This window comes from Protobothrops mucrosquamatus, unplaced genomic scaffold, assembly GCF_001527695.2.
Source record: "Protobothrops mucrosquamatus isolate PMUCROS unplaced genomic scaffold, P.Mucros_1.0 scaffold1326, whole genome shotgun sequence".
Classification (NCBI taxonomy): Eukaryota; Metazoa; Chordata; class Lepidosauria; order Squamata; family Viperidae; genus Protobothrops; species Protobothrops mucrosquamatus.
Window position 1 is genome coordinate 1 of NW_015387526.1, and position 27,925 is coordinate 27,925.

At 37.6% G+C, this 27,925-nt stretch overlaps 2 protein-coding genes across 2 annotated transcripts in view; both read right to left on the reverse strand.

The window, feature by feature from the left end:
- Positions 1 to 495: 495 nt before the first annotated feature.
- LOC107292334 (peptide chain release factor 1-like, mitochondrial) lies at positions 496 to 2,721 on the reverse strand (the record flags this gene model as incomplete). Its single annotated transcript, XM_015821414.1, has 3 exons — positions 2,427 to 2,721; positions 1,222 to 1,301; positions 496 to 679 (listed from the first exon to the last, which is right to left on the reverse strand). Coding segments are annotated over exons 1-3 (559 nt in total), but the record flags the coding sequence as incomplete, so codon positions are not given.
- A 9,772-nt stretch (positions 2,722 to 12,493) lies between these two features.
- RGS17 (regulator of G protein signaling 17) overlaps positions 12,494 to 27,925 on the reverse strand; it is a 26,205-nt gene continuing 10,773 nt past the window's right edge. Inside the window, exons 2-4 of the mRNA XM_015821415.1 lie at positions 19,758 to 19,847; positions 14,101 to 14,335; positions 12,494 to 12,796 (exon numbers count right to left, since the gene is read on the reverse strand). Of these exons, the coding sequence (XP_015676901.1) occupies positions 12,608 to 12,796; positions 14,101 to 14,335; positions 19,758 to 19,847 (514 nt within the window). The 3' untranslated portion in view covers positions 12,494 to 12,607. The remainder of the gene's footprint in view (positions 12,797 to 14,100; positions 14,336 to 19,757; positions 19,848 to 27,925) is intronic.

Consider the following 27,925-nt stretch of genomic DNA (forward strand, 5'->3'; position numbering starts at 1 on the left):
GTAGGTGCAGCCTACTGGGTGGGCGTAGATGGAGTGGGTGTGGCCAGCTCTACATCGTTCGCGTCAAGGGTACCTGTGGGGACCTGGGCAGGAGTGGGACAGATCTGAGGGTCTCTGGCAGAAGGGGAAGAGGGTCTCTGGCAGGGCAAGTGCCAAGGCATGGTCCACTGAAGGAGCCTCACTGTTCCTCTCAGGCCATGCGGGGGGGGGGGCTTATGGAGCTAAGACTGAATGCGTTTCAGCATAGATGGCCACCACAAAATTGTACATTGGCTCCCGGCTGGTCTGGGCCAGGGCCAAGGCAGAGGGGGCCATTCCCTCACTGTTTCCAGGATGGCTTCGTGGGCCACATGAAACCACTTCGCGGGCTGCATCCGGTCCCCGGGCATTGTGTTTGACATGTCTGCTATAGAGTTAAGCAATTTCTTTTGTTAATCCAAGACAACTTGCTGATAATACTGGAAGTACATGCCAGAATTTCAAAAGATTACTTGCCTATAACACTGGAAGCATATGTCAGAATATCAAAAGTCCAATTTTTATATGCTGCATACTGTTCATACATATCAAACATCTCAGCAGTGAACAACATTGCTTCCAGCCCTCCAACTCCAGCAGTCACCTCTATGACAAGATCATTTTTGTCAATTTTCTCTGAAGGAATCAAAAGTGATACTATCTGAAATACATAAAAAATGGCTTTTTTATTTAAGTAAAATTTCCCTCAGCAAGGAATGCTTCCTGGAGTGGGCTGAAATAAAAAAGTACCAGTGTCTATATTTTAAAAATTATGTAATATATTACAAATGTTCAATACTTTTTCCCTAAATCCAATGGATATACCTGTGATACAGTTGCTTAGTGTTAGTTGATGAATTGATTTAGATCAGCCAAGTATACATAAGTTTCAATATCAAATAGCTACCAACACATTGAAACTGTAGCCTGGTAATGAAACATCTTTAAGAAACCAACTAAGCTCAGAAAGCATCAAGAACTCAACAGTTCACTCCTAAACCGCACATATTCTATTCATAACAAAAAAAAAATCCAGATTCATGGGATTCTCCCCTGAAATTAAATCCTGAAAATAACCAAAATTTGGGGGGGAACCATGAAATGAAGTGGGGCAGCAGAGAAAGACGGCAAAATAATAACATTTGACAATCTCTTATCAAGTTAGTCTTGAATTTAAATATCATACTTCAATGAGTGATGTACCTGATATCTCAATTCTTCTATCTCTTCCTGACAGGAAATAACTTCCTTTTCTGCAAGCTTCCGCAAATCTTCATTTTCATCTAGAATAAGACAGCACACTATTATCATAATACAATTAATCTTTTCTCTCTGGCTCACAATTCCTTTCCGCTTTCTTGGTTATTTAGTATTCCTAACTCTTCTTCCATCCAGATATCAACCACAAGTATGGAACTGTCATTTAGTGACAGTTCAAAGTTACAATGGCATTGAAAAAAGTGACTTAGGACCATTTTTCACACTTAAGCATCCCCATGGTCATGTGATCAAAATTTGGAGGCTTGGCAACTGGCATGTATTTATGACAACTGCTGTGCACCAAGGTCATGTGATCGCTTTTGCAACCTTCTGACAAAGTCAATGAGGAAGCCAGATTCACTTAATCACCATGTTACTAACTTAACAAGTACAGTGATTCGCTTAGCAACTCTGGCAAGAAAGGTCATAAAATGGAGCAAAACTCTCTTAACAACTCTTTTTTGCTTAGTAATGAAATTTTGGACTCAACTGCAGTCTTAAGTCAAAGATTATCTGTAATGAACTAGAACTTAATTCAGAAACCTGGCCATGGCATTCTGTCTCAGATTACCAGCTGCTTTAGAGTAAATTAGAGTAAACCAGACCAGATTATCTGGTTAATGTTTATTCACTGGTTTAGAGTTCCACTTCTTGCACTTTTTTCTCTAAATTGCTGATAAAGCAGCATAACAATTCAAAGTTTTTAACCATTTGGAACTAGGGCACTACATATCCAGGATCAAGGTAGCTAGAAATCACTACATAATAAAATACAAATCTTGAGTTTCACAGGAATGTCCATCTTTACTGAATGGTCGAACAGAATTTAGTGGTTAGCGCTTTATTACTTTATCATGCGTTATAGCTACATAAAGGAAAAAAAATCATCATCCAGCCCCTGCAGTGAAAGAAGCAATATGGAAACCAGGTTAGGGACAGATCCTCAGGGAGAAAATCTTTTTACGTGGGGACTGAATCGACACCAACTTGATAGCACATGAACCATCAACACTGAGTGGACTTGAAAAGTATTAAGCCCAGCACTTTACACGCGTCCCTGCAAGGTGGGCTGGCTGCTGTCACCTAGCGCGCACGGTCCTCTTCCAATTCGCCATCAGGCGACAGTCCGTCAGGAGGAGACGTCTCACCTTCTCGTGCCAAGCGCTCCGTCTCACGCAGCTCCTCTTCCTTGTCTCTCAAGAGGCGAATCTGCGCTGCCAATGCCGAGCGGAAGCCGCCAGGTTGCTCTTCTGGCCGGGAATGCTGGTCCAGGAAGCGCTGAAGTGCCGGTCTCGCGAACAACTCGCGCAAATCCGGCTGGCTGCTGAGCCAGCGTCTCGGCAGGGCTTGCCCGCGGCATCGCGAACGGGCGGCGGACACCGAGGGAAAAGAAACGACGAACTTCCGCCAGGCCGGCCGACTCCGGCCGAAGCACCACCACATGCCGGGGTCAACTCAGCGCCAAGATTCCGCTTCCCGTCGCCGTCGCTAGAGCAATGCCTTTCGGAAGTGGCCGTTCTTTCCTCCGCGCTCTCTGATAAATGCCAACAAATGCAAAATAGATAAGGGCAAGAGTTAGTTCAGGTTCTAGTTCGCGTTTCTATGCGGGGCACTTTCATATCACAAAAGAGGGAGCATTTGCCCCTTCTTAAGGTGATTATTTGGTCGCTTGTGAACATGAAGTATAATGTTTGGTGTTATCACCATCTCTCTTTGTTATTCCACTTCATTTAAGAATCCAGAAAAAAAAAAAACAAGCTAAGAATCGGGCTAATTGCTCCTCGCTTACGCTCGTAATCCCGGCTCGAAGCACTGGGGCTAAGGCCGGCAATTGCCGAAGGTAGTCTCGAAGGTTGACTAGTCTCCTATGGTTAGCTCGGCAATAATTGGAAATACGCTGGCTTTAGCCGGGCTCGGATGAGTCGGAAGGGACCGTAGTGGGATACTGAAGCTACGTGGCTTAGGAACTTTTGGACTAGAGCTTGAATAACTTTTCCACAACTGCACGTAGGCATCCCTGTTTGCTGTTTTTTCAGAAACTCACAAAAGCCAAACTGTTTCAGAGAACTTTCCCTGATGGGACTGCTGCTGCCGACTCTCCTTTAATAGATCTTATCTGGGCTCATATGGCATGGTTTTCATTTTCATATTGTTGTAGTGGTTGTGTTAATCTTATCATAGATGTTTCAGAGATGCCAGAGACATAGAAGTACGTTTAATTAGTACATTATGATCATCTCCGTATTGGGAAACAGCTGGGTACAGTGGAATGCCTAATTAAATTACACGGTGACCAATAACCTTTTCTAAATCAAACTGAAACAGTGACACAAGTAGAGGAATAAATTTAAAGGGAATACGTCCTCTCTTTTAGAAGGCTTTAATATTGGAGGGAAGGGAAACTTCATGTGCTCTTACATTTTTAATCCTCGTTAGAAATGTATTTATTTGATTTCCATAGCTGCCCATCTCAGTAAATGACGCTGGACAGCTCACAATTCAAAATCATATAGTACAATTAAAATCTCAAAAACGTTTTAAATAAATAAAAACAGTAAAAACTATTAAAACAAAAACATTAAAATGTCTAATTCAAGTACATACGAAGTAAGACATTTGGCCTATTAACAATATAGCCAGGAGGCGGTGCCCTTGGCCTATGTGTTGCCCCAGCCTTGGGAGCATAGCCAGCCCTTTAAAGCTTTAGGGAAGGCTAACAGGGTTGGGGCTATTCTAATTTCCGAAGGGAGGATGTTCCACAGAGCAGGGGCTGCTGCAGAAAAAGTTTGTCTTCTAGTCCCGCTCAGCCGACATTCTGTAGCTGACGGAATGCTCATTCTATTTGATCTCGTTAGAAAGTAGAAACTTTGGAAAAAAGGCAATCCCTCAGGTACCCTGGTCCCCAGCCACATAGGGCTTTGTAGGTGACCACCAGCAGCCTGAATTTCACCCGGAAACCCACTGGTAACCAGTGCAACTCATGCAGGAGTTGTGTTACCTGTGCCATATATCTAGTACCAATGACTACTTGTGCAGCTCCATTCTGAAGTTGAAGTTTCCTAATGGTCTTCAGTGATCTCCAAGGGCAGATCTTGTGCTTCTCCACCCGTCTCCATGATAGTTTATTTCTCAGCTCTCTATTCTGTGTGTCTGATAAAGTATATTGGCCCTCCAAAAGTGTTTGTGTAAACTAAGGTTTCACCTGCAGGGTTCCAAAGTGGTCAGCTTACCTGTTATTGAGGACATGTTCTCACATTGGAGCTTCTACTTGCCCATTCTTCTGGTTAGGAAGCTGGATCAGACCGATCTGTTAGGGAACTAGTGCTTTCCAACTGAATGGAGCATGCCTTCCTTTCTGCATACATTCTGATTTGCAGGGAACAGAGCATAATGAAGATCAGGCTCTATTAGGCCTGCCACAGGCCTGCCTCCTCTCATCCAACCATGAAGCTCTGTCAGCATTTCTGTCAGAGAAGACAGCCTTGTCCAGCAGTCAATATTTTCTTTCCTTTTTATGACTACTGACCTCATGGAAGATATTTCACAAAGTCAGCACTACTACTACTAGATTTGACTGTCCCCTTTTCTACCCACTTTCCCAATAGCTGCTGCAGAAACCAATGGTTTCATGTGAGGGCAGCAAGTTTGCTGAGCATGTTTTCCAGGTCTGGCAAAAGAACAACAACCATTTTCTACTTTCCTCCTGTCTCAAGGGTGGGAGCAGGGCACTCTTACCGGGATATGAGGAAGACCCTTAAATCTTTAAGGTGACACTTTTTTTTTCATTTCCTGCTGAAACTCTGAGGGAAATCAAACAGCAATTGTTTGGAACTCTGCTGTTGAGTTCAGGGATAACACAAGAGCCTTGCTGTTGAGTTCAGGGATAACACAAGAGCCTTGCATTGTTCATCCTGTTTAGTATGAAACAGATATTTACAGAAATTAGGATGCAAGTTTTTGTTCTGTGTAGTTCTTCCAACTTCAAGGCTTTTTCTTTGCCTCTTGCAAAAAGGTTTGATGGACTTAAGCAAATTGTGCAGTTCAGGACATATTTACTTTGGAGAAAGTGCAATAAGAGTGCAGTGTATTTAACCTAAATGTGAAGATTAAAACTGGTTTATACTTTGAGTGTTGTTATCTGTAAATTTGTGCTAGGCAATCTTAAACTATAATCATTTGGAAGAATTAATTTTATCACTCCCTTTTATATGAACAATTTAAACAAACTTCATGTACAGTATGAATTTAGATTGGTTACCTCCCAAATTTAGAGGAGATTAGTTTAATAGCCATTTATTTCTGATGCACTATTGAGAACTCTGAGCTTGTTTAATCCCCATGGGAGCAGATTACATGATGTGTATAAAGTAATTTGGATTTCTAATTTGGTCAGTAAACATTTACAGAGTAATTTCAAGAAAGGCTCAGTATCACAGCTCCTAAGGAAACAAGTGCTCTGCTGTTTACAGACCAGCAGGTGAAAGTGTCTTATGAAGAGGCATTTCTTATTCCCTCCTGGGAAGTCATTTTCCCCCCAAGTGATAATTGCAAGAAATAGAATCATTGGAAATAATTTATGCCCTCTCGCTAGCTTGTTTAGAATTTTCCTTGAATGGAGAGGCCCAGGTAAAAGAAACCAGGGATGAACTTGAAAAGAGTCTTTCAAAAAGAAGGAATCACTGCAACATGCCAGACAACTGCTTAAGCTTCTTAATCTTTCTATCTCCCAATTATTATTTAAGGGGCTGTAGACCAGGGATAGTTTCTGATACCCAAGACTGGAGTTGTGTCTCCAATCACAAAGATATCTGTTTGGGTTTGTGATCTTTCGGATAGGTCTCTCGGATGCCAGAAGGACTGCTGCCTAAATGGACAGAATTCACATCCTCAGCCACAGAAGATCACTAGGTGACATTGGGCCAGTCATCTCTCTCAACCCAGCCCAGCTCCTAGGATTATTGTTGTGGGGACAAACAGGAGGAGAGGGCACTACCTATGCCATCATTAGCTCATGTACAAAAGGCAGGATATATATTCAATAAATAAAAACTAAGTTTGATTTAAAGATTCACCTTCAACTATGAGATGGTCAGCAAATAAACTAAGATAGATAGATAGATAGATAGATAGATAGATAGATAGATAGATAGATAGATAGATAGATAGATAGATAGATAGATAGATAGATAGATAGATAGATAGATAGATAGATAGATAGATAGATAGATAGATAGATAAAGATGATTTAGTTTGTGGTTGGAAACTAAACAGGGTGGACTCCAATTAGTACATGGATGAGAAAGTTTTAGTGTGAGAGGATAACATGGGCAGTGAGAATTGTCCCAGAAAGAAAAGATGACAAACCCCTTCTGTATTCCTGCCAAGAAAACTATCTCAGTCGGGCTGTGAAGTAACAAGGAGTTGAGGTTGTCTCAAAAGGCACTTGACATTGCATTCAGCATTTTCCTGCTTCTGTCCTATTAAATCAAATGGAAGTAGCAACATTTGGTCTTGGGAACACATTAGCCCAAATAGCTTGTTCTGCAGTGTATGAGCCTAGCTCTAGGACAGAAGGGGACAGCAGGGTGCCAGCAAAGATTTGTATTGTCATTCCTCAGACTCCCTCATCCACCTGATTTCATTGTTATAAGATCTTTTTAATTAAAAAAGGAATGAAGGATCAGAAATCTGGGATGGGCACAGCAAAGCACCTGGCATATGGGAGGCCTGTTATATCTTAAAAGATAAAAAATGTTGGGTGGCTACAGCATTATTTGGAAGTATATGTTTGACAGAAAAAAGGATAAACCTATATAAGAAGACGTGGCAGGGAGCAGCTTCATTAGTTTGCCTTCTAAAGCAGGGGTGTCCAATCTTGCCAACTTTAAGACTGTGGACTTCAATTCCCAGAATTCTCTAGTCAGCATGAAGCATGAATTGAAGTTTATTTATTTATTTATTTATTTGATTAAATTTATATACCGCCCTTCTCCCGGAGGACTCAGGGCGGTGCACAGCATATTAAAACAAATAACAATAAAAGTCCACAAGTCTTAGAAGTTTCCAAGGATGGTTACCCCTGTTTTAAAGACTTTTGTGACTGGCCTTATGACTGGGCAGCCCTCCCCAATGGCAGCTCTTCTATGAGAGTGCAGATGACACACAAAACTAAAAAAAAAGAAAAAGTCACCCACCCCTTAGTCTCAAGAAAATGCATATTCCAGAAACAGTATAACTTCTTATCTTGCAATAGCACCTCACTGCTATAAAGATTGTGGTTCAAAGAAAGAATGCGTTCTAAAAAGATTTCATTAATTTTCATAACCCAGTTGGAATATGATAACTTCATGGACATATCCATGGATTTTTCATCATAACAATACAGAATCTATTTGCTTAACGATCAGTCAGTAACACATCATTCCAGTTCATATTAAAACTGTAACCTTCTTTAATTCTTGCAAAGGTTCATATTTTTCCCCTTAACTGAAAACTTTCCTGACAGCATGAATTCATTAAAGGATTAACTGATACCTTAACTGTTGTATAAGCAACAAGTAGGCTTATTGCTGTCCTGTTGACATATGGCAATTATGTTGGAATCATACTAACACTGGGCATTTCATTTTCCTTCTTTTATAATTGGGGTAGATTGGAAACCTTCAATTAATTGATGTTAATAAACAAAACAATGTCTGCTCCACACCCACAGAAAAGTTGATGGAAGATTTATTTATCTAGTACAACAGAATGATTATTTAGCAAGAGAAGAAATATGATATGAAGTGTATCAGTATGGAGGGAGGGAGCAATTACAACTTAGGCCCCAATTTTACTGACCAGAAGTTTCTCTTCCCCATGATGTCCATGAAAAACCTTGTTTGTGGGTTGAGGGCCCATCAGAAAGACATGGGAAAAGACAATGTTGTTATAGCTTGTAGAAACACCAACTGCACTAGGATGACTGAGAGTCTTGAACGACATTTTCATGACCACTTGTACATATAACTTAGTCACAATGATCTGTTAATCAAAAGCATTATATTTATTTTATATATTTGTGATCTCATTAAAATCCCCAAACAGGAAGTAAATACATCTTCAGTCTATTTCTGCCTGTGGTTAAGTATAATTAAGCAATTCATTTATATTAAAAGTATTGTATAGTACATGCACAATAATCATTTTAGAAGTGTAATCATTGGCTGCTCATATGTTGCAAATTGACTGAGAGCAATGAGATTATGTTGTCATTCTAAATACCGTCAATATTACTTTCAGAGAACTGAAAACTGAGGTAAGCAAAAGTGGAATGAGATAAATTTGGCTATTCCTCTTAGTTGCAGAAAGTTGACATCAACAACCACCTTTGTTTTCGTATCTCTTTAAATGACACAAGGGTTATGCGGTGTGGGTGTGTATGTATATTTCCAAGATGGATTTAAAATATACATTCATTCCTAGGAAGAACATATAAAATACAGAGTGCTCAATAGGCCAACCTATAAATCCAGTAAAATTCAGGATTTAGGCTCTTATGGTAACATAGTCTCACTGCAACAACACACTTAGTAATTTCAGAAACAGTTTAAACGTAACATCTTATATCCCCTCCCATATCATGATCAAATACTCATAAAAGGAAGTCTAGTACCATAATTCTAAGTGCTATTGGCAGACCCTCACATTTATATTTGGTTAAAGTTCCTCAGGAAAGGTGTCCTGTCAAACTGACATCTCCCTTACTGTAGTAAAAGTATCTTATAAAGATAGCTTCTGGTTAACAGGTCACCATCAAATAGTAACATTGAAAATATGAAGTCTCAATATTGAAAGTTGAATACATGCGATATTCTCTAATTACATAGACCTAGTTATGTGCACCAGAGATAGTTGTGTCTCAAACACCATAACAAACCAGAATCCACATCATATAAATATGTACAGAGATATATATGCAGAGTACCATAGGAAATGTAACTTTTACTGTGGTGTTATAAATATGTAATACCACAGTTATTTCAGATAATGAGCCTTAAATTATTTCATTATGAGAAATTCACAGTAGGAGGAGGCAGTTGTTTGCTTTTTTTTTCTTTTCTTGCTACCTTCTCCTTTAGAAAAAAAAGGTTGTTTTTGTAAACGTCTTCAAAGATATGATTCTATCAATATACCTTTAAAATTTATTCATAATGGTAAATTAATAACCAACATGAATAAAGTATATCATAACACAATAACACTTTTCAGATAAAACAGATATTTATTAAAAGAATGTCCTTTATAAATAGTTTGTCTTGCATTTTAAACTACATTTTCATACACAACAATATTTAAAAGTGCTGAGTATGGTAGGATAGTCAGCAAACGCCAGTGTAAACAGACCTTTTATTTTTCCTGCTTTGCAGAATTTTCTCTTACTTTTTTGCCTTTTTTTTTAAATCCCATTTTGTCAAACACTACAACAGTTAAAAGAGTTGCATAGGGAATAAAGAATAGCCCTTTTTTTGTTTACAAAAGTCTTGTCTCCTGAATTCTGTATAAATTACAAAACCAAAAGATCTTAAGAAATGGTTAGCTAAATTGTCCACCTCTCCCCACCATGCCTCTTAAGCTTACAGATTTCAAGTATTGTATGTAAAGTAATAAGTATATTCCCAAACATACTTCTGCCCTTTGACACATGTTCAATAAATTAAATATGAAGAGGTAGTGAAAGAGAAAAAGAATGAATCCCTTCCGAAATAAATGAATGGCATAATTACTAGCAACAAAGGACTTTTACTGGGGATATATAGCACTCAAGGACACTAGATGGTCAAGAGATTCCAGTATTATGCAAGCATGTGGGGGGAGGGGCACTGCTGGCACAGATGTTTAGGACTAGAATGAACAATCCAGTGCTTAATGTCATCTTATATATTACTTTCTTTGGCCACTGCAACCTCAGAGGGCAAAATTCACAACTTTGCTCCAGCAAAAATTCCCCTTCAATGAATGAGACTCGGCATGCTTAGTGAATACATCCACATTATGATGTAGATGAACTCAGAAAAAATTTGCAGACAAGCAGCTAACATTAAATAACTTGATTCTATTTGTTTAACGCCACATCTTCATCATTGACAGCAACAAGAAGTTAACTTCAGGGAGAAGAATCAGTTTATAGAATGTCTCCAAGCATCAAATCTGGAGTTCATAATAATACCTTCAATATGTATCTGTTTTGTGGCACCTTAACAATTCTTCAAAGAAAATATCAAGACTGAATATTAAAATGAACAAGTTCTAAGACAGGGTTTTTTTGGTTGTTTTGCTTAGAAATTTGCTATTTCTTTTTAAAGATGCAAGCACTTATGGAAATTGGGATTTTTTTAAAAAAAAAGAAAAGTCAGGTAACTACTTACAAAACTGAACTAGCAGCAAAGGAAAGGATCTCCAAGGGACTTTTCAATTGCACATTTGCAGTAAATGGGAGTTTCACAAGAGAAAAACAGCTCTTGGCTAAATCCACATTCATTATAGGATGGCTTGTGCAAAAGACTGACCCTGGCAAATTAAATTCAAGGTAAACAGAGGACCCCATATTGTCTTCATTTTTACTAGTGCTTAGAAAGATGTTTATTTAAAAAAAGAAAAAGAAAAAGAAAAAAAGAACAACTCTTGCCACTATTTTTGGGCCAGTAGATTTGAATTTAACATTTATTAAATCTCTACAGCACTGGCCCATAAATGAACCTTTTAAAATTAGGAACGCGAGAAGATATTCTTTCTTAGCTTTTCCTTTAAAAAACATAAATTTTCCTTTCCACAGGACAGAACTTTTAAGAAAAGCAAATGTATAGACAAATGCTAGCCTCCAATGCTGACCAAAATGCTACATTTATACATTTTAAAAAAATTATTTTATAAATTAAAAACATATTTTTTTCTAGAGTTGATTCTAGAATGGAATGGAAGATTTTTTTTTGTTTCTTTTCTTTTGTGAATTACATAACATTACACAACAATTTTAGATAACTGGATAGCCAGTCTTTAATAAATCCATTACAGTATCTGACATCTGAAATGTACATTGATTATCTGTTTTTATAACAATTATAAACAATGTCAGTTTATAGAGACTGTGTCTCTCCATTTGATTTCTTTCATATAGCTTGTGCTTTGATGTTTGTTGTTAGTTTTGACATTTCTGTAATGAAAGTACCACAATTCTGGCAGTTAATAACCAGAGGAATCCTCTGTTTTGAATTTTAAATAAATGATGATAAATAACATTTGCTTCTTGCTATTTTTCTTATATAGAAATGTTGTCTGTCTTATATAGCAACAGATTTTTCTCCACAGAACATGGGGAATAACATTGCTAAACCCAAGTCAGATTGTTTTCTGGTTCACTCCAATAATCCCTATGCGTGTGGTACCATAAAACCATATTGCACACAATGTTCTTAAATATAGATATAATTTATGTTGTTGGATTAAATATTGCAACAACTAAGTGATAAAGTGAAGCAGTTTTGCTTTGCACATGCAGTGTGAGGATACACAAGGAAACTCTTCATTAAAATGACAAGAACATCATTGCAATCTTAACTGCAGGTGTAAAAGTGTGTGGCTAAGTTTGATTTGGCAAATCCCTCCCTTCCAAAATCAAGAATGATAGACCTTGATAAATGTAGACAAAGACCTTTGCGTGTATTTGTTTGCTTCACAGTAGCCAGAGTAGTGCCAAACTGTAGTTCTCCAGGAACTCCAGTTCCAGATGTTATTGAACTACTAAGGTGAAGACAGATATAATATAAAAAGAGAGCTCTCAGTTCATCCCTCAGCTCTGGATGAGCCCATCTTCCCATCAGAATTGGCAGCTGAAATGGCAGCCACGAAGAACAACGAATTGAAAAACTGGCACGCTTTCCAGTCTTGTCACTCTCCCTGCCCCTGTCCACCCAAAACAAAAGGACGGATGAATGCTAGGCCACGTATCTGTTCATTTCCTGCCTTCTTCATTTAAAAAGGAAACTCTTCTTAAAGTGCAAAATTGTTCCAGCTATTGCAGGGGAGGTTTCTTGGTGACATCATGGGGGTGGGGATGGGGCTCCACAAATCAGCACCATGCACAGCCAGCTTCTGCCTCAAGGAGCAGGACTGGTTTTTCCAGAGCTTGACTCTGGAGGGGAAGGGTACATTTTGGACTAAATGCGGTGAAGGTGCTTCCAGAGCAGCCCTGTCACTTTAAAAATGTTACGTCTGTCTTCATCCTAATAGTCCTTACCCCACCCATTTCCCCAAAAGCTAAATCAAGATTTCAAACCCCCAAATTATTTTTTTAAGTCTCAGAAGTAGAGCTCCTTGTACTTTCGAGAAGAGATTTATAGATCTGAGAGTTCAAAAACCTAGGGAAAGAGTCTCTGTGCATTAATGTGTAGATTTGAAGTTGAGCATCTTCATACATTTGAGAGTTGGGGTCCAACAAATTTCTGTTGATCACTTCTCGCACCCGTGAATCTAAGCTAACCTAAGGAGGAGAAGAAAAGACAGTGAATTTTTCACCTTGAAGAACTTATGCGGGTCAATCAGCATATTTTCAGATTAAGTACAACTGGACTTACTGGGACTTTACCTATAAAGAATTATCTTCATAAACCAATTACAACTGGTATGCCATATGTATTCTCCAGGGTGTTTTCCAACCAATGAAACCAAAATTAAGTCTATAAATTTAGCTTGTCTGGTTTAGAGAGATATTTGCCTTAGTGTAATGTCATTACAAACTGATGTTAAATATAATATTCTTTAGGTCCAGGACATATGTAGAAAACATATTGGCATCAAAATCAAATCACCATTGAGTCTTTAACTGGGAAAATGTTTATATTTGCCTTGGTACCAAATACCATATTTTAGGTTCTAAAAAAAATTCAGTGAAATCATAAATTAAACAAAAACAAACCTACTATTCATTTGAAGACAATGAAGCAATGATTTTGAAATGTGCAAGTTAAAACAATGCTAGTTCATCTTATACAATCTCTACTAAGTGAGTTAAATCTGCTACATATATTTAATGTCAGTGTAAGTAGTCCCAAAGGTGCTTTTTCCAAAGGGAAACTGGACAGGAAGCTTCTTCAGTTGTAACAAGAAGTTTCTTGGATGAGAAGTGAAATCTTTTCAAAGAAAAAAACCGGTCCAGTTGCCTTTTGGAAAAGCACCGTTGTGATAACAATGGCCTGGATAATTGAGAATCTATAAAGACATCAATGTAGGTAATTAATGCTATGCTACAGTAAACAAAGAACAAAGTAATTTCTTAATGGATGCTAGAAGAAATTATATTAAAAATGTAAGCCTGCATTCCTAAACACTTTTACTATAGAATAAATTCATCTGAATTGTTTGGATCCAGAGGTTCCTGTCACGAGTAGAAAAAAATCAACAGTGCCTCCTGTGGGAAGAAATGGAAGGATGAGAAATCACGTTTTCTGGGGATATAAAGGCAGATGGGGAAAGGATTAGCTGAAAATTGCTTTATCGTTATACTTTTGCTCATGGAAACTCTGGATCCATTGCAAAGATCCTACCATAGACATATGAAATACACACACACACACACACTTCCATAGTTGAAGGTAGATTAGAACTTTAGCTTAACATCTAGGATTACCCCAACAGTTTATTCATTATACCACCTTACTATCTATCATATGGGTCACATTTTTTCACAGATTTCTGGTGACGAGAATGTTCTAAATTTATCACACTGTACATGCAAAAAAACCATTGTGTACATCCAATATTCTTTGGTGGATTTTTAAAGACTACCTCTTTTGGCGATAGTATAGAGATGTAGTCTTCGTATATAAGTCTGGCTTTTTCTTCAATAGCATCCTTGTTCTGTTCTTTTTTCAGGTCTTCACATGCTAACCAGAATAGGAGGTTCTCTTCGCTATACTCTGTTCGAAGAAATTCTCTGAAAATATTCCTACCGGCTGCTGTTTTCATCATCCTGTCAAAATTCTGAGCCCAAGACAGAATTTCATCAGCGGTGGGATTTTGGCTGCAAAAAAATAACCATCAGTGTAGACAATACCCCAAAGTGTCAGACTAATACAAATATGATCATACAGTGGTTTGATTTGCAGTTGGTCTTATATTATTTAATGGGATTTATCCCAATGAAATAGACACAGTTTTGAAACCCGAGTCCTGAAGAAGGCCACATTGTTTAAGTCAGCTACAACTAACTTGTTTCTCTAGAATTCATATCTCCTGGGCCACTCTGTGTAGTCCAGGGGTCTTCAAACTTGGTCCTCCTTTTATGACTTGTGGACTTCAACTCCCAGAATGCCTCAGCCAGCATGCCTGGCTGAGGCATTCTGGGAGTTGAAGTCCACAAGTCATAAAAGGGCCAAGTTTGAAGACCCCTGGTGCAGTCTATAACCTCACTGAATGTTGTTTATTTTCCATTGGACTTTGTTTAACAATAATATAGGCTGAAATGTCTTCCAATTTCCCCTAAGTATTTCCCCCTAAATGTTTATTTGTGAAGCATCCTGCTGTCTCTTATTCAGGAGTTCAGGCCTTCCAAGCACTCCTTCTTCCTATCCCCCCCCCCCATAAGAATCACCCTGTGAGAGGTAGATTGGGCTGGCCCAAAGGCACTCAAGAGATGCATTAAACTCTACTTATTGCCAATCTAACATCTTCACCACTATATCTCACTATCCTTTCAAATTCAATTTCTTTTAATTGGAATTTTGAGTTTACTGACTAGAGTATATTGGTACTGTTCTTTAAATTTTTTTATCCCTTATTAGTTAGCATTCCATCATTTCGCAACTTGCCTGACTTTCAAAAATCCAAGACATTGCTGCCTGCTAATGTGTTTCTTTGGGATTTAATGGGCACGGGAAGTCAGGAAAACAGCACTGGAAGATGTTATGTCGAAATGCAGGACATGAACTCATACCTGAAGCATCTTCTAACTTTCCTTTGAAGAGGCTCTGAAAGTGATTTCTCTTTCTTCCAATGGGATTAAAAATTAATAGAAAGGTGCTCCACATGGTGTGAATTATGAGTCAAAGCCCACCAAAATAAATTTGCATCTAATCAGTGAAATTGCTACTGCATCAGTAGCAATGTTCAAGTCTAATCACAAATTCTCTTTCAAGATTGGCACCAATCAAATATTATAAGGCTGCTTGGAATAAGTAACTTTTTGCCTCATGGGTTGGCTTTTACTTCTTTTCAGCAAGAATACATGGTAGAAACAGTTGGCAGAGAAATAAAGAAAAAAAAAGGAAGGAAGGAAGGAAGGAAGGAAGGAAGTAGCAATAGCAATAACATTTAGACTTATATAGAGAAAGAGAAATCCCAGTGAGCAACCAAAAACACTTGTTAGACAACGAGTATTTAACATGCACCTGTTTCTTTTTTATATTTTTCTCAGCATCCTCATGGTTCTCTTTTATTTTGACCTACTGGCTTGAATGATATTCAATTAGCATATATTTCTTTTGAAATGAACAATTCTAGATGTTTCCAGAATGCAGAGGAGGAAATGGGAAGAGAGCCACCACTTCATCCTCAAATTAAGCACACTTCCCTCAGTTTGGACTATGACTGGAATACTAACTTAAAACATTATTGTGCAACAGACACCTGAAACCCTATTCAGATTAGCTTTAACACCCATAATGGAAACAGTGAAAATGAACCTATGCGTGCTTCAAGAGTACTTGAAAAGTTGTACCCAGTCTATAAATCATATCTATGCAACTATGCAACATGGCTTAGTTCATACTGTATTGTGTGGTTTATAGATTCACTGATCCTTTCTGGCTACCATTTGTCCTGAGAGAGATCTACTATGGACCTGCTACCAAGAAAGTCCTGGATTAATTCCCAATTGAATTCATGATGGAATGATAAGAAATTCCTTAATGCCAAATGCTTCAAACACTGTTTTTGTAACAAATGTCTTTTAATGCGTTCCTCTGCTTTGGTCTGTTTATCTTGGCTTTTAATAAAAAAATAAAACATCTTCCTTTTATTTAGGGAGAAAGTATATCTTTTATAATTAAAAGAAGTGGAAAGATTGATGGTGTGCAATAGATTTACTCTATGTGTGTTTGATATAACATTCGCCGTATATATTTATAAATACATGGATGTTCATGTTTTTAAATCAATTTTATAACCCAAATATGGAGTGCAAATCTTTAAATAAATAATTATGGTTACTTTGGCACTTCAATCTTTGTTTGTTTTGATTATCGGCACCTACTGGCCAATTATTGCTATCATTGGTTAGCAGTGGAATTATCAGGGAATAAAAAAAAAATCACAGATCAATTGATAGGGATAGGTGACCTTAAAGATATATAAAAACAATCACTATTTATTCCATTGGAAGCAAATTTGTATGCTTTGTTCCTATCAGACTTTATAATGGCAAAATGACATCAAAGCACACTATTATTTATTATTCCCTGATGAGTTTCTGAATTTGGATGCTTTTATGAATTAGACTTTGCTGTTGTATAGTCTACTGGCTTCATGGTTCCCAGGTCAAAAATGTATACAAAAACATCTTTTCAAAAGTATACTAATTGATACTGTGTACAAACAGCTGCAGATATACCTTTTATATAAATTGGAGGGCATTTATATTTTAAAAGCCAAACTTTGAAGAATTTAAGTGTCAAAGGACAAGCAGGACATTTTATGTTTTTTTTAAAATATTTCTTCAGAAATAGGTATTTGTATAAATTAGAAAAAATGTGTGCAAAATCTCTATAGAAGAAGATGCAAATGATTCCTTTTTTTGTTTTTATACTAAAAGCATTCTAAGAAAAAAAAAACCTGAAGCTCAAATACTCTTCTGATAAACTGGCAATAAAGAAGACAGAATTGTTGTTGTTCGGTCATAAAATCGTGTCTAACTCCTTGCAACCCATGGACCATAGCACATCAGGCCCCCTTGGCCTCCACTGTCTCCCAACGTTTGCCCAAATTCATGTCTGTTGCATTGATGATAGTATCTATCTCTTCCTCTGACACACACTTCTTCTTTAGTTAGCAATTTATGCTGTAGTATGCAGCCCAGAAAAATGTCTCACAGTAGTAGGTGGCAATAATTGCCCAACTTTTGTTTGGATTTAGAAACTAAACAGGGTTGACTCTGGTTAATACTTGGATGGGAGATTACAATGGAATTCTAGGCATGTAACTTAAACTGGGCAGTTTAAAAAAGAATAACCTAAAATAAGGCATGGGAGAATCAGTTTCTTATTGCTGTCAAGAAATTAGCAAGGATGTGCCTTTATAGTCAAGCTTGATTTGATTATGTATATATTTGATTATGTATATGTATGTGTGTGTGTGTGTATGAATTTTAAAATGTATATTACCATCTATTTGTGTGGAGAAATACATTATCCAAATAGTATAAATAAAGGATCAAAAAATGAAGCCTTGGCAGTAGATAACAGGGAACTACTTTGAAAAGTAGATACTGTATTGCAGAAACATACTTTGACCACAGGATGGCACTGTGATGAAGTGCAAAATCAGAGAAAACTAGGAATGAAAATTATAAACACAGAACAATTTCACTTTAAGAAGAGTGGCTTTGAAAAAGCACCTACCATTGAAAATATATCACAGGAATATTAATATTGCTAAATATGGCAGAATTATGCCAATGAACACAAATTAGAAGTGAATGCATCAAAATGAGAATTGTTATAATTTAATGGAGGAAATAATGAGTAATTCTCTGTCTGAGAAGAAAATGTTGAGATTTTTTTTGCTACAAGAGTGATATAAGTGCTTCCTGTCTTCCAAAAATCCCACCTGAAAAACTCATAGGTTACATTAAATAAAATCTCTGTGAATTTTAAACATTGCCTCCATTCTTGTTGGCATATTTTAAAGTAAGCTATTTAACAAAAATAGTATGTACAGTAAATATGTCCTCTTCTATGCCTTAATCGCTCTTTTATTGTTATGGAAGACAAGCTTATTCTGGTTAGTTACATAAGGTAATTTATTATTACCCCTCCCATTTTTAAAAGTATATCACTTTATGCTTTAAAGTGTATGTTAGAGTGTATTTTAAAACGTATCTTTAAAGAACAAGGCAAGCAAATGAAAAACCTAGATTCCTGGTTGCAATTTTATGTAACTTTTTCTTATGTATGTATGTATATGCATAGGAAATTTTCTGTGAACTTAAGATCAGGTAAGGCAGTGGTTCTCAACCTTTTTAATGCCGCGACCCCCAACCGGTCGTAAGTCGAGGACTAAACCGGTTGTAAGATGAGGACTAAACCGGTCGTAAGTCGAAGACTACCCAACCGGTCGTAAGTCGAGGACTTTCCCTGCCCGGGAGCGCCGCGCATGCATGGTTCCGCCCCCTGCGCCGGCCGAGGCGTAGCTGGCAAGCGGCAGAGACGGAGCAGGCCGACCACCAGCTGGCCCAGCCCAAGGGAGGTAAGGCACCTGCCGGAAAAGGGGAAAAAAATGACGGACAGCCTTGCTTGGCGACCCCCGGGAAATGGTCGATCGACCCCAAATGGGGTCGCGACCCATAGGTTGAGAACCACTGAGGTAAGGCATTTAGCCATTCCTCATTTAGAACTACTTCAGGTAGTGACCATTTGAAAACAGATATAGATTACCGTCTACATAGTAAAGAAAAAATCATTTTAAACCAGGCCTGATCAGTTTCAGGCAGCAGTGGGAGGCAGGAATGTTCTAATCAACTAATTAAGGTCAGAGAGCTCAGTTTAACTTCCCATTATCATTTCTTAGGAAAGCACTTTGCTGTGGAGAAAAGCAGCTCAGGAAGAGAGACTGTAGTTGATGTAAGCAAGCTCTCCTCCTTGTGAGGGGACAAAAAACAGGAAATAAACAGGTGAGGCATAGGACAAGATCCCACGCGGTTATTGTCCATTCAGGTAAAATTGAGAGAACTTTATCTGAATGAGACAATAGCAATCTGGGATCTTCACAGCATCTCTCTCTCTCTCCCCTCTCCCTCTCTCTCTCCCTCTCTCTCCCCCTTCTCCCTCTCCCTCTTTCTCTCTCTCCTCTCCCGCTCTTTCTCCCTCTCTCTCTCCCTTTCTCTTTCTCCCTGTCTGTTTCCCTCTCTTCCTCTTTTTCTCTCTCCTCTCCCTCTCTCTCTCCCTCTTTCTCTCTCTCCCCCCTCTCCCTCTTTCTCTCTCCCTCTCCCCTCTCCCTCTCTCTCTCTTTCTCTCTCCCTCTCTCTCCCTCCCTCGCCCTCTCCCCCTCTTCCTTCTTTCCCTCTCTCTCCCTCTCTCCCTTTCTCTCTCCCTCTCTCTCCCTCCCTTTCTCTTTCTCCATCTTTCTCTCTCCCTCCCTCTCTCCCTTTGTCATGTAGTTGCTAAACAAGGAGAGAGTGTGTAAGAATGAACCTCAGCAATTTTCTCAGACAATACAAATGAAAAACTTACCACTCTTCAATGACCTGGATGCTCTCCAGTTTGCTACTGTGTGTCGGTCTTCCTGTGCTGTCCCCTCTATCTTCATTCCTAACAGTGAGGCTGCAATGTAGTACAACACTTTATTTTGTCTAGAGAAAATTAATGTAAAGTAATGAATGTAAAACATATATAACAAGCCCGAGCTTTAAGAGAAATGGCAGAATTAAGGTGAGACTTTCCCGTTAGCAAGTACAAGCCAAGGGTTGACTATCCCATAAGGGGGTTGCCTGGTTTTGCAAGACTCCCATTCAGAGTATGTCCTCAACTGACATAAGGTCAAGAGAAAGAGAATATGCCTTTTTATAAAAAATAAGTATAATTTCCATAACATTTCATTCAATAGGGTAATTAAATCACTCCAATACATCTTTCTATCTGTATTAAGTAAAATCACATGCATAGAAACATATTGAGAAATTAAAAAAGTATAGATATTTTATTATGCTCTAATTCAAGACTGGGTAGAAGAATTAAAAACCATTACATAAATTCTAAGTGAGGCATTTATTTTTTTTGCATATTTTAATAGCTCTAATTTAGCAGTGCTATTAGTCAGTTCATAGCTCCTCCGTTGCAGTGGCACTGGTTGTTAATTTCCAAAAATTGAAGTCATAACATTTTCCTTTCCTTTTTTATGAAAGGGACTTGGATTTTTTTTTTTTAATTAGAGCTGATCTGAGCCTCTGCTTAATTCCCATACTTTACCTACCTTACATTTCCTAATTTGTCTTTTTATATGGCAGGCACATCTAACATAAGGAAATGACAAACACCATTTAAGACACGATTCATTTGTTCCTGTGCTGTACCATTAATTCTCTTACACATTCTGGGAACCCCATAATCCAAGGAAGAGGGGAGAGATGAGGATCCTGGAGGCAGGATAGGAAACTAGCTACTTCAGAGTTGTAGTATTAATCCTGAAAAATTGTCTTCAATGTATGCTATGGTAGATCTGGAAGTCAACTGTTTCTGTGTTGAAAATTTGCTGAAAAGATCCCTTACTGGCACAAATGTCATGTTTGGCTTCCCAATAATATGCCAAGACTAGAGCAGAAAACTCACATTGTAGAAGAATAAAGTAAAGAACAAACCAGCTGAGATCACAGAATGCCAACCACACATAATGTAAAACAAGTGTTGAGGTCCAGCTATTAAGACCAGAGGATAAGAAAAAAAATTCTCAAGTCTAAACCAGGCATGTCAAACTGCCAGCTCATAGGCCGGATGCATCACGACGAAACTGCGCCCACCCCATTGCCAGCAATGGGGAAAAAGTTGCGATATGTCGCAGGTTTGACATGCCTGGTCTAAACTGTCTTATCCCTCTGTGTCAAATGCAAAAGTTCTGTTCAATATGTATCTGTAAGGGGTTAAATTACTCTCCAAAAAGGTAAGAGCAAGGGCAAAAAGTACAATAGCATTTCCTCAGCAGTGTAAGGAGCTTGTCATAGAATGATTGATGACATTGCCCTGAGAATTAATCAAGTTGTATATATCATTTTAAATGAATAAAACATATGCATCTAGGTGCCTGCAGGTGAGAGGATGCCTTGGCAGAATGTACTCAATGTATACCATGAAAATGATGAATAGCATTTTGATCCAGAAACTTTGCCAATATAAATTTCTTTATTTTAATAATAAACTACTTCCCATTGTTAGATCTTGAGAATATGAATATATTTATATTTTTATTATTGATATTTCTATATCATTTCACTCCAAACAAATCTGAGCAAAACTAAGCATGAAAACAATAAAACGTAATTTTAACATCCAACAGGAACAGATCCCAAACTTAACATCACCTCAATGTTCTCTACCAGAACAAGGTATTTATTTCTCAGAAGCTTAACATGGAAGTGGTGTGGTCCATATCTATGGGGGCATATTATTCACAAGATAACATCTTTGTCCAAAAGCCTAATTCTTTATTAGAAATTTGAGTGGTTTCTAATAAGAACTGACAGTTTTTATGACAGGTCGCGTGAAAACATTTTTTGAGTTACAAAGAGTTGAGTTCAGCTCAAAGGAAACTTTACCCTCCATAAATGGATAAAATCAGAACCAAATAAGGCACATGAACGACATTCTAATATCTTTAGAGTAACTGAAAATGAACATGACTTTTGAAGAGTGAGGGAAAAAAAAACATTGAGAAAACTACTGGCTTATGTGGGCAATCATGAAGAGGCGGAAAATGACTAGTTATTTTTTTTTTGAGGGGTCTTTGACTATTTTTTTTATTTTGTTGCCACCTGTGTTGTTTTGCACATTGAGTGAAGGATTTGTTACTCCTCCTCTGACACTGACTTATTCCCCAATGAGGAGGTTTTGCATTGGAAAGGATTATAATCATGTGCACACAGATTATAATTATAATACAGCAGACTGTAATTTCAAGATTCTTAGTTTTTCTTTAACCGGTGCTATGCTGTGATTGAACTGTTTGTGCTAAAATCTACTTTTCCAAAGTATTTATTTTCTGAACATGTTCTGTCCTTGCAGGCACCATAATGTTGGTACACCATAATGCCATTGTCTTTGGACAGTAATGGAGATTTAGCAGTAATTCAGCAGTAAATGTAGGACTGTGAGCTCAGCCACCTGTTCTCTAGATCCATGTCCTTCCTGGCTTGTTAAAGTGTCATGGGGGTGTTGTGTGAATGGGTTCTACTGTCATCAATTCTTTGAATGAGGGGATTTCTCCTTTATCTCTAAAGGAGGCCTTGGTTCACCCCTTCTTAAGAAGCCATCCCTGGCTCCCACCATACTAGACAATTTTCATCCAGTAAACTAACCTTCCCTTTTTGGGATTATGTGGTAAAGAAGGCAGTGGCATGACAGTTTAAGAAAACCAGTGTAGCTTGGCAGTGGCTAAAATGGAGAAATAGTGGCAATTTCAATTTAAGAGTAACTCAGACCATAGATATTGGATGCTTGAACTGTGAGATGAAAACATTATTAGATGTGTTCAGGCAGGTTGGACAGCTCCACCAATAGGAATGCTTTAAGTTGGATTCTTATGCTGGATAGAGGTTTAGAACTGATGATCACAATGGATCTTTTTCTTCCAGGTCTAGAATGTTGTGCAATTAATAATGCAAATTGAAGAAATCAACCATTCATATTAGTTAATATGCATTTGACTGTGGGAAAATGCACATATTAATTTAGAGTGATTTTGAATGAACAAATTAAAAGGCTGTTTTTAGAACATGTAATATCAATAAATATACTGGAGCCCAAATTATAAGAGAAACGATATGAAAAGTACTTATTGAATGCTGATACCTTCATATATACAAGGAGTATACAAAAAAATCAGACCCTGTAGACTATATGTTATAAATGTTACATTAAGTGCTCAAATTGGTTATCATTTTCTTTTAGCACTTGCTTTTTCATTTGACACCTTTGAAAACTTCTAAGTACAATAATATAATAATATAATACACCCTGCGCATTACAAGAGAAAGAATAAAAACCTAAATTTGTGGACTTCAATAAAACTACAATAAGCAGTGCAGATAATTGACTTCATAATTGACAATATATTCAGCACTGTTTGCAACCTTTTGAGGTTATTGCCATGTTTCTTGGTCTGGATTATGCTACTATCATTGCGGCTGAGTTTTAAAAATTATAAGGGGATGTGAAAAGTAGCAGTGGTGGATTGAGAACAACAGGAGACAGGCAGAAAAAATAAAGTACATAGAGAAAGGGCTGAATATGCTTGTTTTGTAAATGGACGTTGAAATGTATGTAAAGAAACTGTGCTTCCTGGGTGAAGCTTGTGCCCTGGGACTACAGGCATTCCCTGAGAAAATTGCCTTCTAGGGGATTAAGATATTGAGCAGTAATGCACAGGTACACTAAATGTTAACACTTGGTGTATGCGTGTGTATTTTTCCATGTTTTTCTTGTCAAAAGATAATATCTTAGGCAAATACTTTTGTTGATTTTATTACTGTAGGGCTCTTTCTCCCATGAAGAATAGGGAACGTCCCAGAACAGTATACAAAAGCAAAAACCGTAAAACAATTCAATAAAATAATCTACAGTAAAAAAAAAAGTATGCTGTTTAGCTGTTTAAATATTTAAAACAAAATTCAATTAAAAGGCAGATGGGTCTGGGAGCAGTTGTTATCCTGCCTAGTTGAACAGGATCTTAAGCTGTTCTTTAACAACCAAACAGGACAGGGGCCAGCTGAACTTCTCCCAACAGACTGGCAAATAGACATATTTCTAGAGTGTAATAGACGAGGCATGGTCTGTTTAAAGGAAACAAGAACTGTGATCAATTTTAGCTTTGCCAGCCTCCTGAGTTTCAGTTCCAGCCACTGAGCCTTAAAGACTATGTCTAGATTGTTTTCTTGCAAATGTTTCATTACCCAAACTAGATAATGTCATCAGTGCTGAAAGAGAGTGGGGTTGCTCTCGTTTTATGTTCTAGTGGCTTGCCCTGTCGGTGTTAGGAAGAATGGTCTTGGATGTTTTTTGATTGGCCTCTTTATTATTAGCTTGTCTGACAGTTCCTTGATTGGGATATTATTTACTTCTTGATGATTGGTCTGATGTGAATCTTGGTATTAATCTCTGCTCATCTGGGTATTGATGACTAGTTTGCTCTTTTCTCCTCCTTTTTCAGCTTATTGTCTCTTTTGAATGGTTTGTAGATGTAGTTTATGTCTCTGTGTCTATTGATGGCCAGTTCGTCAGAGTACCAGGCTTCTGTAGCATTTCTGGATTTGGTTTGGTCTAAGGTGGTCACAGTTCCCCAGATGAAACGATGTCTAAGTCTGTCCATGTGTTGTGAAATTAAGGAGTTTGCCTTAATTGTTGAATTTTATCAGGCTTGAAAGCTTGGAGCAGGATGGTTCCTCACATAGCCTGAAGGGAAAGGGATGGAACTGCTGTGAAACCTGGCAGGTTTTTTTTTTGAGGATGGGCTACTTGGCCATGACGAAAGTACTCAGGTAGTAAGGAGGTAACAAGGAGTCCCATTGTCCTTCCCTATCCATCATCTGAGGCAAGTCCTTATTGTAGGGATGTAAGTACAGGTTGAAATAAATGTTTCTTTGAGCTGGTTGCAATTGTCTCCTACTGAGAGATGGGCTCTATTACGTAATTTCTTCCCAACACCCATTCAACTGAATGAAAGAAATGCACACCATGAAGGGAAAAAAAGAAAGGAAAGGGGGAAAAAAGCAGGCCACTGGGCTTAAATGAAAATAAACATACATTACAGTATGTGAGACACTATGAAAGTTTCTTTAGGCCGACTGGTTGAGTGTGCAATGAGTAAGGAGCTATGTCAGATTTCTAAGAAGGGCAAAAGCTGATAGCAATGCTTCTTTTTAAAAGAGAGATTTCATCCGTTTCTTGGTTTATAAGAAAAGAGGCAGTCTTGAAAGACTTGCTTAATTCTACTGTTTCCAAAAACAGTACTTTAGTTCCAAAATTCAAGACTGTTATTCCTGCTGTAACTGACATATTAAGCTGATTTGGAATGATATGTGGTTAGACAATAAACCCTCTGCAAGTAGGAAACTGGGCTGTGAGATAATAAATCAGTCAAGAGTTTCATATTTCACCTTTCATGGCAGGAGGTTGGATGATAACTTTTCTTTATCTGGTCATAACTGCACTAAGCACAAAATTCTGCTCAGCCATTCAATAAAACCAGATGCACGTCCCTATGAAACTCAAGGCTTTTATTTTATTAAGTAGTGATTTCTAGCTTCCCTGCTCCCGGATATTTAGTGCCCTAGTTCCAATATTGAATTGTTATTTATACTGCTTTATCAGCAATTTTGAGAAAAAAGTGCCATAAGCAGAATTCTAAACCAGCGAATAAATATTAACCAGATAATCTGATCTGATTTGACTCTAAACTTTTAAAAGCAGATGGTAATCAGAGACAGAATGCCCCTGCTCAGGTTTCTGAATTAAATGCTAGGTTATTACAGGTAGTCCTCGACTTACGACTGAGCCCAGAATTTCCATTGCTTAGCAAGACAGTGGCCAAGAGAGCTTTGCCCCATTTTATGACCTTTCTTACCACAGTTGTTAAGTGAATCACTGCAGTTATTAAGTTAGTAACGGTTGTTAAGTGAATCTGGCTTCCCCCTTGACTTTGCTTGTCAGAAGGTTGCAAAAGATGATCGCAAAAGGTGATCACATGACTCTGGGACATTGCAACCATCATAAATACATGCCACTTATCAAGCATTCCAATTTCGATCATGTGACCACTGTCTGTAATGGCTGCCGTAATGGTCGTCAGTGTGAAAAACGGTTATAAGTCACCTTTTTCAGTACTGTTGTACTGAATGGTCATTAAATGAATGGTGGTAGGTTGAGGACTACCTGTACTTAGGAACCTGGTGCTGAAACAATTGCACTGTCTGTCTTTCTGAAACTACAAACCTGAATCTAAGGCTTTGCTATTAGCAGCTAACATCCTAAGAATTAGGACTGGTTTGCGCTACTCACACATGCTTTGTGAGTGTATCCCTCTGTTTCTCATTTTAAAGATGTTTACATTAGGTTTTTAATGTTGCGAGTGTTATGTTACTATATTTTAATTAGTTTTTAAAAATTAAATCTAAAAACTTAATTTGTTTTTTTTTTTAATTAAAAACTAAAGTAAAGAGAAATTTTCTGATAGCGAGAGCAATTAATCAATGGAATAGCTTGCCTCCTGGGGTTGTGGGTGCTCTATCACTGGAGGCGTTCAAAAATAGACTGGATATCTATTTGACTAGGATGGTATAAGGTCTCCTGCCTTGAACAGGGGGTTGGACTAGAGGACCTTCAAGGTCCCTTCTAGCCTTATGATTCTATACAAAACTTCCAGGTGTTCTGGGTATTGGAAACAATATAAATGGAATAGAAATACAGTAAATAAATGATCTGCAAAAATGATCCAATAATATTATCCAAAAAAGACATAACATTTAATTAATAAATTGTTGAAACATTCCACATCTCTGCAGAATTTAAGCAATTACACATAGAATTCCCACACAACCACCCATTACGGTGACAATCAAGAATCACAGCTCTTCAACAAAATTGGCACCTAATGGGTCTTTGGATTGTGTCTCCAAATTGAGGGAGATCACAGTGCTTAAAAAGCACAAATATAGTTTTCCTGCTTGGGGATTCCTAACAAAATGTTTTTGAATAGCCGGTCTTAAAAAAATGCATGAGAAATATCCGTCAAACTTAAACCACAGGATGAAATTTGTTCAGTCTTATTTTGAAAAGTGGCCATGGAAGACGAAAAATAAAAAATAATAATCATTCACATCAGACAAAAGTGATTAACAATTTAATCATGATCACTAAGCCTGATTTTTCTATTTTAAGAATGCCTCCCAGAAAACAGTTCCTCTATCAGGACTTATTGTATATTTACAGAGTAAATATTTGACAGGTGGAGTGACTTATAGGCCATCAACCTGGGCACCGCACCCAAGTTGCTCAGAGCTGCTCAGTAGAAAGATCAAATTTGGCTCTGAATGTAATCATTCTGATTCATGCCTAAGAAAACATTACCGGTATGTTTGATGGGTTCAATTTATTATGAAAACGTAAATAAATATCTCGGTCACATTAAGTTGATTGATTCTAGGAATGCCAAACGAATGAAAATAATTGAAAAGTAGCAATTGTTTCTGGAAATATATTCCATCTTTAAAGAAGCCGTAGAGGGGAACGTACCAAAAGATTTTTTTTAAAAAAATTATTTATTCCTTTTTCACTATACAACAAAAATAAAAATAAAAATACATTTTTTCCTTAACAGTACTGTGTTATATATCTCATATATATTATTTACAATTATTTACATTAGTAATCATATCTTTTTGTTTCTCTGTTCTAGCCAATCATAACATTTGTTCCATATCTCATAGAATTCTGTTACCTCCTTGTCTTTTAGTTCTAGCGTAAGTTTATTCATTTCCGCGCATTCTAGTATTTTATATATAATCATATCATTTGTAGGTATGTTTTCACCTTTCCAACAATTGTTAAGGAGCTCTGCTTGGTTTTTGTTTTTTATAGGCAGGAAACATGTTCACTACCATGTCTTATAGCTGCTTGCCCTGTTTACCACCAGACAA